The sequence below is a fragment of the Amphiprion ocellaris genome, chromosome 6 (assembly GCF_022539595.1).
Source record: "Amphiprion ocellaris isolate individual 3 ecotype Okinawa chromosome 6, ASM2253959v1, whole genome shotgun sequence".
Taxonomy (NCBI): Eukaryota; Metazoa; Chordata; class Actinopteri; family Pomacentridae; genus Amphiprion; species Amphiprion ocellaris.
The window spans coordinates 17,756,806-17,772,217 of record NC_072771.1 but is presented as its reverse complement, the minus strand read 5'-3'; the positions used below and the strand labels follow the sequence as shown (position 1 = coordinate 17,772,217).

Below are 15,412 nucleotides of genomic sequence, written 5' to 3'. Positions count from 1 at the left end.
TGATTGTCTGATTGATTTTTTAAAAGCAGCTACAGTGAGTAGTTTTACTACAGAATGGGTCAATAATTAAAATACAGCAGTTTGGAACAATAAACACAGACAACAGTCACAGTAAAAGTTGTAAGCTTTTATCATTGATAAACATAATTTAAAAGTAATATTAATTAAATGTTATTAAATTACATTCAAAAATACATAAATAAATAGCTGGTTAAACTTTATCCCTGGGAGGCTCATTGCTGTGTTGGACTTTGGTTAATCATTTCTTTCCGTGACACCCGGAACTGTTTGCCTTCCACCGGTGAAGGTCCAGTATAGGTGAGCAGGACGAGACGTTAAAAACAGAAGGTAAAAAAATAAACTGCACTAAGACGACTCCGGGTTTTAGCTTCATTTCCGCGTCCGTAGAGTCTGTAGTCCGTCTCCAGTCATTAGTTAGTTTCCAGGTAATTTGTAGGACAGGCTGACAGTCGGCAGGTTAGCATTTTATCGACGAGCAGCAGGTTGTAGGTTAGCTTCAGCCAATCACAGACAAACAGGTGAGCAGATTCATGCCTCATTATTTGTCAATTTTCCGACCAGAGTATTTAATTTTTAGCTCTAAATAATCTGTCTAGCCGCTCATTATATGAGTATTAATGGACTGAATGAATATATAATGCATTAAGCAGTATTTCAGATTTTTCATATTTCAGCATTGAGTTGATGGCCTCTGTTCCCAACAAGGAATTAGACCAAGTCAGCAATATGGTAAATCCTCTCAGATACACATTTTGTAACATTTAAATTACTGACAATCTAGTGACAAACCAACATATGCTGCAATATTAGGTTAACACCTACATGTTATATATTTTATATGACTGTTCTGCATTACGGTTATGGAGATTGAGTGTTACAGTCCCCATAAACCTGCTATTCAGTATCATGGACATGCGGTTTAAGTTTGTGTACTATGCAAGGATACATAGTGATGTTTTCCTTGTGAGATGGAAATACGTTTGGATGGATTTTTCTTTGGTCTGTCTGGGTGAGTCTCTAAGCCTTGATGTTGTGCTGGAAAACAAAGCTCATTTTGAACAAATTAATGTTACAAAGAAATCCTTCATTCTATTAGCTAATTTGCTATCCTGTTTCATTTGAATAAGTACAGCTATCTAACATTTGTTAAAGAGACAGCTGTTTCTGGAGTAAATCCTCTAATTTGATCAGCTTAATTGCAATAGATTTTGTAAATATCAAGATTGAATGCTGCAACTTTGTCAGTTAGTACAAGAATGCTTTAAACTTAATCTAATAAAATTGCATAAGGGAACCTTTGCAAAGCCACTTACCCTGTAAAAGGCTTGCATACCCATTAGGCAAAAATTCCCTTAGACAGGAATAGATAGCAATTGATTAGGACTTCCTTGAAAATATGTGATCACTCCCCCTAATTTGCGATTTGGTGAAGTCATTGGGTGGTCTCCAAATGCTGTTCTGTCACTGGTCTCACTTGTCATTTGATCCTGGATTAGGCGACCACTTTTTCTTCTAGATCCTAATAAGCCTCATCAAGAAGTCAATAATGTGGCCATTCTAGCCAAGAAAAGCCCCGTCCACTCTCCATGCAGTGACTGTGAAGAGTGCAATGCTCATTTTGTTTCACATTTTAGATTAAAGATGATCTCTTATTTATATGTCACACAAAAACACAAAGCTGAGTTTCAGGACAAAAAATGTACTAAGCTTTTTTTTTTTTTTTAAGTGAACTGCCCAAAGTGTGACGAAGCCTCCTCTGCCTTTCTAACAGATCTCCAACATGTCTGAAGTGAGCAGTAAGCTGCCTGAAGGTCCCATCTCTGCAGTCGGAGTAGTCGCTTCACTCAGCAAGGTCCCTGAGAACTACTATGTTGTGAGTAGAGATGTCCTGAGTATCTGTGCTTAATGGATCAATATTGGCTAAAATAAAGCCAACCAAAATCCGGTCCTTTTTTTCTGTATTGTGTTGTATGTTGTCCACCTCTACTAAGTTGCTGCAATTCTCAATAACAGACTGGCTCAGCTGTACAAGCATTTTGCAGCAGACGAGAGTGAAAATTTCAGTGCATTAATCTGAAAAATATAAAATCTGGATGATAGACTTTGTTTTGACATCTAAGTTAGCAAAATTTACCAAACTGCTTTTCAAGTCCATTATTTCTTCTCTCTGTTTCTCACTGTTAAGTGATTAGTCTATGAACCTTCAGGCAACTTCTCATTATAGCCAACGCTGATTGTCACTTTTACAGTCTACAGTGACAAATGGATTTGTAATTCCATGAGTAACTTGAGAAGAGGCCAAAATAAAACTTATGTGTTGTTTAGTTTGCCTGCTCTCTGTAGTCTGGTTGTGGCCTAAGTTTGCTTATTAGGTAAAATAAGCATCACTGTGATACACTGAGTGGTTTCAGTAATGTGAGATGTTTTCACTCAACAGTTTATTGAGTCACTTTGTTCCCAGTAAAGTTACTTAAATGTTGTGAGTGATTTGTGTAAAGTGTATATGCGCTACCGTTCAAAAGTTTGGGGTCACCCAGGCAATTTCATGTTTTCCATGAAAGCTCACACTTTTATTCATGTGCTAATCTAATCATCAATGAGCCTTTAAACACCATTAGCTAACACAATGTAGCATTAGAACACAGGAGTGATGGTTGCTGGAAATGTTCCTCTGTACCCCTATGGAGATATTAAAAATCAGTCGTTTCCAGCTAGAATAGTCATTTACCACATTAATAATGTCTAGACTGTATTTCTGATTCATTTAATGCTTTCTTCATTGAAAAAAAATACTTTCCTTTCAAAAACGAGGACATTTCTAAGTGACCCCAAGCTTTTGAACAGGAGTGTATATGTACATTATACAAAACAAATATCTATATAAACATCTAATAAACATTTTAAATAAATATAAGTCTTGTAATAAACTCAGATTGGGACTGGACCCAGTAAAGCTTGAAAGGCACATCCATTAGTTTGTTGCATTTGCTTTGAACTGTAAGAGATTGCATGTGTTTGGTAACACATTGTTTAATTTAATAGACTATTTATAGATCCACCCTACACAATATATGTATTTCCTTAGAAATCACAGTTGCAAAATTAACATCATTTCCTACTCCTGTGAGACTTTTTTTTCCGATATTAAAATGTTTTTGACAGCATTATGATAGGGCCAAAATACAAATTGTCAATCACTAATAGAAAGTCTAATCTGACATCTAATAAAGGTTTTGTTTTTGCACTCTGCTGTTGGCTGTACATGTAATTGTTGCAACTGTTTGTGTAGCATAATGCACAGCCAGGATGCTGGCAGCCTTCCAAAATCTTTTTTGTTAGAACTGTTAGATGACTTATTCATAAAGTTTACTTTGATGATTAGGAGGACTCACTTTATTGGTTGCCACCAGTATTTGTAGATACACCAGAGGCGAGGATTTAATGATGTTTGGTTGAAGCCCATATCATTTAAGTTTGTCGCTACGTTTTCTTATATTCAAGTCTAACAACAACATCACCATTAAGAGGAATATGTCAGGATGTGAAGTAGTGCAGGGTAGGCTGGTTAATGAGAACTTTTCGTAGTTGTAAACGAGTTGGAAAGGGAAAAGAAGAGAGGAGAATCTGTAAGTTTAATAAAGCACAAAACAAGCTCAAGGGCAGATCTTGCTTCCTCTTTCTCTCTCTTCCTATTCAGACCTCTTTTGTTTTCACCCTGCACCCACAAACCCTCCCTCTTCCCCCAGTTTTTATCTCTTCCTGCTCCACCCTACACACCCAGCTTGTTCTAATCTCTGGCAGATGATTGTGGGTTGGCATCCGAACGGAGCCACTGGCAGGGAGGCTGCGTACACACCACACGGTAGTGACAAACAGAAAGAAGCCCCATCAGACTTCCTCCTCTGCTGCTCCAGTGCACCAGTACATTTCAGTTGATGTGCAAATACTGTGTAAGTTCTTGAGGGCAGTACAGCAGCAGTTACAAATTTGGAAACGGTTCAGACTTACAGATTAATTTAGAAAAAAAATCATGAAAGTGCAGTCTCTAAAGATGAAGCAAGAAAGTGTTACTGCAGTCAAATTTGTATTAGCATTTTTTTGGATCATGATTTGAAAGATAGATTTAGACAGACAGACAAGAATAGAATAGCCAAAAATGTATCCAAGGTGCAGTATTTCAACCCAACAGCTTGTTATGGAAATTTTCTTTTTTTCCACACTTGCTATCCTTATAGGTCTGACCTATCGACCAAATCAGTACACCAGCAGTTTCAAATTTGGAAACAGTTCAGACTTACAGATTAATTTAGAAAAAAAATCATGAAAGTGCAGTCTCTAAAGATGAAACAAGAAAGTGTTACTGCAGTCAAATTTCTATTAGCATTTTTTGGACCATGATTTGAAATATCTGCACTATTTTAAAAAATACAGATGTCTGACCATCTTACAAAAAAATTATTTCTTCATACAGACAGACAGACAGACAGACAGACAGACAGACAGACAGACAGACAGACAGACAGACAGACAGACAGACAGACAGACAGACAGACAGACAGACAGACAGACAGACAGACAGACAGACAGATAGATAGAAGTGCATCCAATGTGCAGTACTTCAATCCAATTGGTTGTTGTGGAGATTTTCTTGTTTTTCACGCTTGCTATCTTCATGGGTCTGACCTATTGACCAAATCAGTTGGTGGAACCTATCTCAGCTGACTTACAGAAATATAAATAAGTCTATAGCAGAACAAAAAGGTGGTGTCAGATTCTAGAGAATACTCTGGCTCTGTGAGTCTATGTATGATGTGAACATGGCAATACTCCTTGTCTGTCTAACATGTTTATCCCTGTCACTTTAGGTGAAGATGCAGGTTTGTATGGAAACAGGGATACACTACAGGTAGCTTAAAACCTTTAACAAGCTTGTATTTTCACTAAAAAATTCAGTCTGCATTTGTTTTTGTTCTTTTTATGAAGTAAAATATAAAAAACACCCTTCAAGGTAGTAGCATATCAAGCATTAAAAGTCAAGTACAAATCAGTCTCCAAAATAAAAATTCAAGGTCTTTCAGACTCTGAAGCACAATTTCAAATGCATTTGTCCCATCTTCAAGAACATCTTTTGAACATCACTATGTGGTCTTTCATCTGCAGACTTGAAATGCAAACAAAAATATCAACACTCTGTATCAGTGTACTAATGCACCACTTGAGGAGGGGAAGTCTCAGGATATTAACCTATACTGATTTTTTTTTTCCCTTTCATACTCGAAATCTTTTCAAATTCCTCCTTAATACTGACTTCTCACCATACTTACCGTACATTTTATATCGCAGATCAAAGGGCTGATTAACTCTTTTGCTCTGTGATACGGTGCGCTCACATCTCTGAACTTGAGCAGGTTGTTCCAACACAAGAGAGCACAGGCCCAGATCAAACACTGTTCCACTGGGATCAGGAGCTTTGCTGAAGCACCAGCAGCCACCCAACATCAAATACCACGAGCAGACTCTCGCACACATGCAAGGATTGTGAAGGGAATATGCCAGCTAGCTGTTTCTGCCTGCTTTCAGCAAAACTAATTGCACCACACTTAATGCACAGCCACGAGTTCTGTACATCTCCTCATCTGGATCTCCACAAGAAAGCCAACTATATTTCTCATAATCTCAAGCAATTACTTCAGTTGTTTTTTTTAAGTAACTGCAGCTGTAGTTCTTCAATATATAGTCAGATGTCAGCTTATTTTCAGTTAAAAGATAAGATCTGACACATTTCATCTTTTCAGCTTTTCTGTTCTTCTTTGAAGAAACTGTTTGATTCCTCACATTTCTGTATTTCTTTTTCACCTGGTTTCACTCTCTGGAGATTTTAGATTGTATGCTTTTATAGCTTTGTATTCACAATAATGCTGGTGGTGTCTGTCTCCAGAGAGGCTTCATAAGAATATTCAGCACCCCCTGAAGACATGTTTCATAGGTGGGCTTTTAGATCACTGGAAGTCTGAGACTTTTGGAAAGTGTCAGTTAAATCTGTCATTGCATTTTAAATCAAATAATTCAACCGTATATCAATATCAGAGCAGCGATTTATCTCTTATCAGGCATGTGACATACTTCTCTCTGAAGTCTGTGTAATGATGGAGCCATACAGCGGCACAATTGAAAATATTAGAGGAAAGCCAGTGCAACTTTACACATGCTTTTTCTGCCGTGGCTCAGCAGTTGGCGTTTCACATTCAAGCTGCGTCGCATCCTTGCTGCCGGCGGCTGTGGCAGGATGATGCCTGAGGTGCCTCCTAGGAGGACCGTGCCCTCGTTACTCCTCAACTTGACTTTGGGTTTCACAAAGCGAGCCCTTTGTTTACGCTGACAGGATGCGCTGGCTACTGACCTGGAAAAAGTGGCCAAGACGGGTTGTCTTGTAAGGAAGAGGGAGGCTGGTGATGTATAGGCTCCTTCTGGGACCTTTCATGGAACTGCTGTTGGAGACGCCCCCCAATTCCTCTCTCTGCTCATCTTCTCCCCTTTCTCTCTCTCTCATCCGACTATCTGTCTCTGTTCCCCACTCTAGTCTCTGCTCGCATCCCATCTAGTCAGTCGTGGTTTTGCATGAATCTCCCCATGCCATGTTTCCCCCACCCAGTCACTGGGGTCATTCATCATTATTGTCAAGGGGGTAATGTGTGTGGGTGGGTGCAGAGATCTATGACTTCTTCATTTGAATGAACCTCATTAGATTGACTCTTCTTTGTAAAGGATCCCTTTAGAAAATAACTCTGGCAGTTATTTAGGTGATTCTCACATGATAACCAATAGAACGTGACGTTTCAGCCAAGCATGTTTGCTCGAACGATGGAAGGCTCTCTGTGATGCAGTCTGCAGGTTCTATTTTGCTTTATCATTCTGCCCTGCGTACCTCCATTTACATAGCAATGTAGTGTAGGACCTTGAGCTTGACTTGTGGTGCCCACATGCTGTCAATATGATGCAATCTATTTTTTTTAGTGACTCTACTGCTCATTTACAACTATGAATGAGCCTATTGTACAAGGGCAAGCAGCTCAAGTCTTTGGATTTAAACTTTGCTTTAAATTCAGCGTAATGCATTCTTAGAAAACTTGTCTCCTTAAATAATAGAAGTAAAACTATCTGTAATATGTTTGCAGAGTACTCAGTTTACTTGTGTCTTGCTCAAGGAATGTAACATTTGGTTATTAAAAAAAATACATTCTACATTTACCCCAAATACAATCCCTGCTTTCCCATAGAAGCGCATTGAAGTTTGGTTTCCTTATTAGAGCAGATCCTTGTCAGGGCATCTTTAATCAGCCCAGTCCCAAGGGATGATATTTTTAGCCACCTTTTTGGAGGCTAAGACTCCTTTACCCACGCAGAGCACTAATGAGATGGAGCACTAGTGTAGGCGAGCGTTAATTAAGGCTAGTATGCAAAGGAAGAGGCAAAAGCAGCACGCTCATGGCATACATACATTAACTTTATCCCACCTCCTGCATGTTTTTTTTCTCTCCTTGTTTTTTTCTCTCTTTTTTTTCACGTAGGTTGCACAAACAACAGATGGCTCTGACGCCGACCTGTGGAAGGACGGCTTATTCAAATCCAAGGTCACTCGCTACCTCTGTTTCACCAGAAAAACTGTAAGCATGAATGTAAACTTCTTCCCTTCCCTATGCATTCTTCATGAACACCTTATCTGCAGCACCTTTTTTTTTTTTTTTTTTTATTTGCCAACGGTTATTAACTCGCTTCTCTACCCGTGGAATATCTTACTGCACTTTGCACTTTGATCAGTGGAAGTCCCACTTAAAAAGGCCAGCATTGGCAGTGCAGTTTTGAAGTTTTACATATAATGGATTTGCATGCATATTCCAGATGAATAACACCTCAGAGAAATATTTTTCATGTTGTAAGCCCTCCTGAGGATATTATTTATGTTTATTCATGAAATAACAATGAGCTGTATTTTAACAATTCCAATTTATTCAATCAACAGCGTCCCTGTAGAGAAAGTGGTTACAACCAGTGATTCTTGAAAGCCGATGCACATATAACTTTTGAATATGAAAATACTCCTTTTTTATGTCAGAAATTACTCTACATAAAGCGCTGTCAGTATGGTTGTGCTATGAATAGAGCTCCCAATTTGAGCAGCCGTGACTCCTCTCTGGCTGAAATGATCTTTGCATTATATTTCTCATAATGCTGCTGGGTCATTTTTAGATTCCTGTCCTGCCTGCAACCTACAGCTGAGGTGTTTTTGCCTGGCTGTCAGCTGCTCTGTGGCCATAAATACACCTGCTTACATCGCCAGGATTATCAACCTGTCTAACCTCAGCGCATACAGCTTACTATTGGCTGTCTATTAATTAAGTTTCCCTGGGTTCCAGGTGGATAATGCAGACAGTATTGTAAACAAAACCTGCATTTTTGTTATTACTTTGCATCAGCTCAATTTTAGGACTTAATCAAGTCATTTTTTTCAGTATGTCCTCTAAAAGCCAGGCAACTTGGCAGTGGCTGCCTCATGCCTGAGCTCAATCTGGCCCTCAGTTTAGTATATAGCATACAAATAGCCTTTCCTTAGTTCCTGTATATTATCTTAAAATGTGTGTCCACATTGTTTAAAAGACTTTGACACAAATAAAACATGACGGAGCCATCAACAAAGGCTATTTTGTCTGCCAGTCAGTGGAGCTCCCACTGTAATTGTCTATGACAAAAACAGATTCTGTAAAATTAGCCCCTGAATTATGTGGGGGGAAGTAAATAGTTTGTGATTTATCATACTCTAGGTTGAAGGTAGATAGCCCCTTTTGTCAGGTCGTGATGGAAAAAATCTCTCCAGAAAAAGGGGGAAAACACTAAAAAAGGTTTCATGCATAGTAATAACATTCATCCATATTCCTCCTTACGTCAGTATAAAAACTATGAATAAAAAATGCCTCTAATGGTAATGACTGTCGGGCAACAGTAGCAGTGGAATCCAGGCTTTTCGGACGCATCAAGTCACGCCTGGCTCGCCCCACTCTCTACTGCCACTGTGTATTATTGCAATTTATTATGGCAAAAAATGAAAATGTAATGGGAGGCAGGGAAGAGTCATGCTTGAAAATGTCAACTACACAGTCCCTGATTATTTTTAACTAGTCCCATTCTGTTGATCAGACTGCCTGCTCTGTCTCCCATCATCCCCCAGCTTCTCGCCAAAAGGTTGAGAATGATTACAAGTTCACAGTTGCATTCTCTCACTCCAAAAAAAAGCTATTAGAGAGTAATTACTTGAGCTACTTTGTCAACCATTCTCTTTAGAGACTTCCTGAGCTTTTAGTAAATCACTGGCTCTATTATCTCTACATTTTCTTCCCTGAGCCCTTCAAAAATGACTAACCTTTTCATATTCTTGCTCTCTGTCCTTTTAAAAGTTGAATTTGCATACTTGATTTTAAATTTCCTGCCTTTGCTCTGTCTTTCAGGGACCTGACGTTGTTGTGGACATGAAGCTGATCGACATTAAGGACCCGTTGCCAGAGTCCTTCATAACTGTGCAAGAAACAATGGACACAAGTAAGTAAACAGTCAGTTCCGACCACAAACTCAGTCCCGTCCTCTTCCTATTTTTTTCACTTTCCGACCAGCTTATGCAGAGGTCCTCAGGGGCAGCTTTGCTTGAGATAGTGAATGTTTTATGGGTGCAGGTTAGCTTAATTTATGGCAGACTGTGGGAATAAAATAAACATTTTGCCCTGGAGGTACAAGAGAAGAGAATCATGAGTCATTGTTTATCTCAGCTGGAGCTGTGCTTTTCTTTATGAGGGGCTTATTTATTTATGTATTTATTTGGGGAGAGGACGAGTGGATGGGGGTTATCTAATATTAATGAAATGCATTCCCCAATGCTTTAGTGCTTTTTGAGTGCTACGTATTTCCCCCTCACTATCCATGCCTTGGAAATGTAATAATATTTTGGTGTGGGGAGTGAGGACAGCTTGTTTATTATTTTTATTATCATTGCATTTACACTGCACTTTCTAGTGTTGCTGGGGAAATAAATGAGCAAGGCACAGATGCAATATAGGAAAGCATTGCAGCGGGGTTTTTTTGCCAGAATGAAGAGATTATGTTTTGTTTGGCAATGTTGTAATTTAATGTTTTATTACTTTATGTGAATCCATGTTTAATGTATACATGTGACATTATGTATGACTTTCTATCTAGAATATCGAGTTTAAATCCCTGTTGTGCACTATAGCTGATGGAGGATTCACTTCCTTCTGTCATTTTACCTACTAAAATGATAAAAATGATAATAACGCTTGTGAATTTTGTGGCTTTCCACTGTCCAGTCATTTCCCTTTGAGCACAGCAATTCACCCAGCAACTGATATTAGCTCATCTCTTATTCTGGGACTTGTAATGACCAAATAGCAAAGTGTAAGTGGGATTAGTGAATACATATTTCTCCGAGAGGTTCAAAACGCCTATAGGATTTTTTAGCCCAGATCTCCGAGACAGACCTGAATATGCAACCACCAGTTCCTTTCTGACATGCTCATATGTACTTGACTCATCAGACGAAGCTGCCATGAGGAAGAAGAGGCTCTGTGTGAAAATGAGCCCTCGTAAGGCTGCCGAGACAGCCATATATGACATCCAGATTGTATCGAAGGCCAAGTACCATCTTGTTAACTACACCTGTATGGGGTGAGCTGTTTGACACTCTAAATGAATGAAATCATAGTGTTTTGTAACATGTATTAGTCACCAAATTTAGTATTTTTTTCTTAGAATATGGATCATTTTGTAATTTGCAAGGTAGGATTAATAACACAGCTGTTGAAAACTTTGTGAAACACCTGTATGTTTCTTTTTATCTTTACACAGTGAGATGAACAATATGGGAATATGGTACCGGATGGGAAATATTCCTCAGTGTCAGTCGTCCGAGAAAACATCCCATGTGGTACAAGGTGACGCCCTGCCCAACACAACAAGGTAACCTTGTGCTAAAATATTGAGCAGCGCAACTTGTAGTTCAACTTTCCTCTTTTCCTTTCCGTTTTATTCCACGCTCAGTGTACTCGTGAGCTTTTGTTACGCTTCTGCACCATATGTACGACAATGAAGACACGAGCAATTGATCACTCCCGGGCAATCTGCCGTAAAGGTTGTGGCTGGACAACAAAGTAGCGAGGGTGAACCGGAGAGACAGCCTAACTAGACAGGATCCCCTGAACAAGAACATGAGTTCAATGAGGGCTAAACTCCTGCTATTTGTGGTGTGTCCCAGGAGGCACAGGCAGGTCGCTCCTCTGACTGTGATGACAGGAGTGTTGTACTGTGCAGACAAAGAGGAGGAGATGTAGCCCGGAGAGGGAGCGACAGCTGCAGAGGAAGGGAGGAGAGCTCCAAGATCTCCGCCATGCTGGAATGTGTGTGTCCCCTCCTCTGCTCATGCTGCTCCGGCTTCCTCCGCCTCAGGCCTCAGAGTGAATAGAGCAAACCTTTGTACTGTGTCCAGATCAAACAGCTCAATTATTTATCACAATGAAGAGCTGGGGATTTCCACAGCAAATTGTAAATAAACAATTGAGACTCCTTCGGTGTGGTGGTGCTATGGAGAGAGAAGCTTGGCACTGGGCTCTGATGTCTTTGCCAGCTTGAAGTGCTATGTTCTGCCATCCTGTGCTGGGCTGAGTAAAAGCCACTTAAAAGCCACAACAGGCCAGAGTGGTGGATGCCAGCAGGCATATTCATAACCGAGCTTCTGTTCACATGGGCGCCCAGTGCGATGAGAACAATAAAATGGACAGCTGGGGATTCAAATCCCAAGTTCAAACTGCGTAGAGTTTTGTGAATCGTCCATATTTTGGAAGTCGATGGTCAATAATCTTTGATGTGTTGAAGTTATGGCGAGAGCTCGGGCCCATGTGCGCCTTCACAACTCTTGCCGGTAATCCTCAGTTCTTTTGAAGCCCACTTTCAAGTTGGTGAGGCTCAGAGGTTGGAATAAATTGCACCTCGAAGCGACTCACACCCCCCTCCTGATGCCTGCTGAGATCACAGGCTGCTGTTTTTGTATTAACATTAAAATTCATTCCACAGTCAGAGTCTTCTTTTGAGAGTATTTCCATCCGTAATGCACTGACACATAAGGACGGGACTGTGGGCAATTTATACAGTGGCATTTCTTTGACTATTTATTTCTGTGTAGTTACATGCACTTCAGACAGCCATACAGATAGCTATAAATAGTCCTATAATTTCTTTAAAGTCACAGATTAGATAGTTTGACACAGTGATTTATAAACAGCTCCTCAACCCTCACTGATTCCTTGGGTAAGTACAGGGCCACAGTGTAACAGTCTGTGTAGTATCACACCACTACTATACTTTATTCATATTCAGCAGGAGAAAATTCTCTCCTCCATGCCTCCTTCGGGCTATCTATAACAACTTTATGGCCTTTGGAGAATAGCACCTCTTAAATTTAAGTGCTCTTTACAGTCAGTGGAAAAGATGTTTTAAATACAGTCAATAATGTGTAAATTTTTAATGACCCTTATAATTTTGAAAGCTGCAGTGATCCCTCTCAAATGTTAAGTTGCCCCAGGCAGTGAGAGCTTGTTAGAGTTGTGTACAAACGTAAACCGCAAATCAGATTTTTCAGCAGCACAGAGCTGCAGTACACAGTAACTGCAGCGTGTTGCATCATTATGAGATGCGCATAGTTATTGCATCAAGGCTAAGGTGTTAGATATAAACTGTTTTTGTATTTTATTTTGTCAATTCACACATGGCATCTGCAAATGTTGAGAAGTTTTGAATTCTGTTTTTTTCAATAAGAGATCTCAGAAGGTCTGGAAGAAAATGTAAATTTAATTTGCAAAAGTCATAAATACTTTCTCGTGGCTGTCAGGAGATGTTATAAACTAAAAGTGAGATTTTTGCAGCATGTAAGAGGGTGTTCAGTTCTTTTTACCAAGTTAGAATTTTAATCAGTGGCACAGTATACCAAGCACTGGCACTATTGCGAGCCACGACAGCTAAAAAGTTTGTTGTTTCATAAAAGTCAAGTGGTGATTCTTCCAAAAACTTCAGCTTAAAAGAATTTTGGCTGCCGTGGCAACGCTTCCTTATACAGTCTCCCTGACTACAAAGTATGTACCTGGAGATATAGGGTAAAATATAGTATACTTTGCGTAACTACCACTGGTAAAAAGTAGGTAGTAATTAGGTAAATACAGAATGGAATCTGAAGAAAAACAGCTAAACTCAGTACCATGTATTGACCAGTTTAGGTCTGTAGGCAGATATTATTACCCATCGTTACAGTTGTAGTTATCCAAAGTTTATGTCAGCAGCAGCCCATATTTCATTATGTAGAATCTGGAAATTACATTAAATACTTCGTAATTAAACGAATGTAAACAGGTTTTACATGTTATTTATTGATTAATCTGCTGAGTTTTGTTATTAATCAATCTCTCATTTAGTTTATGAAATGTCATAAAGTAGTGCGAAATGGTTATAAAAACTTCTCGCAGTCTACGTAATGTCTTCAAACTGCTTATTTTGTTTAACAGTACAAAACACAACATTTGAATTTGAATTTAAGAAAATGTATAAATTCTTGCATTTCAGAAGCAAATGAAATTGACTGAAATGACTAACTGAATATCAGTAGTTGGCAGTTATGTTCATTTCATTTGGCTAATTGTTGTGCAGCTCTTAAAAAATTGCATTTCTGACAGACTAATTGATTCATCAATTTGTTGCTGCTTATCCAGATCCTGTTTGCAATAATTAAGTAAATTATAAAATGAAAGAATTATTATTTACTATTCCAAAGTACTAAAAATAAGATACAGGAAGTTATTTTCTATCATACTTCATGCTTTTGATTGTTGTGATCATGAGCTAGATTTTAAATAACTTTCTCTATTTTTAAAATCATGGAAGGTTTAGAAAGTCTTACATTTTAACTCGGTGAATCCTGCAGAAACCCGTTAAAAGAAGTCAAAGGAATTACTACAAAAACTATTATTTTCCCCATGCAGGTAGCTTCATTAGTTTAAATAAGACCGAGGATAAACACTAAAACTGAAATAGTTATTTCTTACTGACCCAGGCTGTTGCACCATATGAGCCACTAAAACTCTTAAAGTAGGGCCTGGTGGACCGTCTGCTCTGCAAATGCCTTTAAACCTTGTGTGTTTAACATCTTTTTTTATCAAGTTTGTCTAAAGCATTTCAAACAGCGACGGTGTCCTGTTTTGATTCATAGCCACAGCTTGATGTCAACCACTTTGGCTTGTTCTCTGTCAAGACAGACCGTATCAGCCACTCCCTGACTTTATAATGTAAAAAACCTGCACCATCCGGTCAGCCTTTTTAATGTGTCCAGTAAAGTATCTCCCTCCTTCGTTCTCCTGACCAACACTGCCATTTGTTCTCCTGATAAAACTGTCATTGCTGAGGCTGATATCTGACCTCTACAGTGACTGCTAGCATAAATTAGCCTTGTCCTAATATTGCAATTTCTTTCGCCTCACTCAGAATCAAGGTTTTTGACATTTCTCTTAGAATAATAGGCTATTGTACACATGGACACTTTTTAAATCAAACTGTACAGTGATAAAAATGTCAAGGCCAAGTGTCTTTTTTTTTCATTGCACGCCTGTCGTTTTCTTTATCACACAAAGCCTAGAGAGTCATCAGTGTCAGAATTGACATGCATATCAATACGCTTTGGATTGCACAGTCTTCCTCTACCTGTGACACTCCACACATTGCTGCAGCTCTGCAGGAGTATTGTTTCAGCTTCCGTTGCATGCTGGTTAACCAAGACTTCCCACTGCACACGACTGTTGAGAGAAAGGGACACCGTGACTGTCAGTGCGTGGCATGACAGATCTCCTGTCTGAAGTGCTGAAGAACAAATCCTTCCCAGCTCAATCTCACTCATTACTTTGTTATGTTCAGAAAAGTTGCGAAAAGCAGCAGAGATCAAGCAAAAAGATGCAGTGTGGTGCCAGGAATGATCGAATGATCAGCTAAGATCTGATGGGCGCAGACTATTCAGTGATTTGCCACCGAATTCAGAGAGATCCTCGTTTCAACACCTGACACTGAGCTTAAAGGAGGATAATGATGGGTGAGAAAGCAGCTCCCACAAAGCAGCACTGTTGGCGCATAGAGGAAGGTGTGGAGATGTTGTCACAGGAAAGCCTGGATGTGTGTCAAAACAAGAGCTTCCAGCTCTCTGTATTGCAGCTCTGGCTCTTCAGTCAGTGATATTACTCTCATTCTCATCTTACCTCTCCACTGAGTACTGCTTGTCTGTCTCCACTGTCTCTCCCACTTT

General features: G+C 39.3%; 1 protein-coding gene across 5 annotated transcripts in view; it reads left to right on the top strand.

The window, feature by feature from the left end:
• The first annotated feature begins 243 nt into the window (after positions 1 to 243).
• Positions 244 to 15,412, top strand: part of mvb12bb (multivesicular body subunit 12Bb) — a 32,834-nt gene continuing 17,665 nt past the window's right edge. For 3 of the 5 annotated variants that reach the window (XM_055011584.1, XM_055011583.1, XM_055011585.1), the window contains exons 1-7: positions 355 to 539; positions 696 to 750; positions 1,793 to 1,894; positions 7,590 to 7,685; positions 9,522 to 9,612; positions 10,620 to 10,749; positions 10,930 to 11,040. In XM_055011584.1, the coding sequence (XP_054867559.1) occupies positions 706 to 750; positions 1,793 to 1,894; positions 7,590 to 7,685; positions 9,522 to 9,612; positions 10,620 to 10,749; positions 10,930 to 11,040 (575 nt within the window). In that variant the 5' untranslated portion in view covers positions 355 to 539; positions 696 to 705. The other 2 variants (XM_023297792.3, XM_035942378.2) reach the window with 2 other exon arrangements.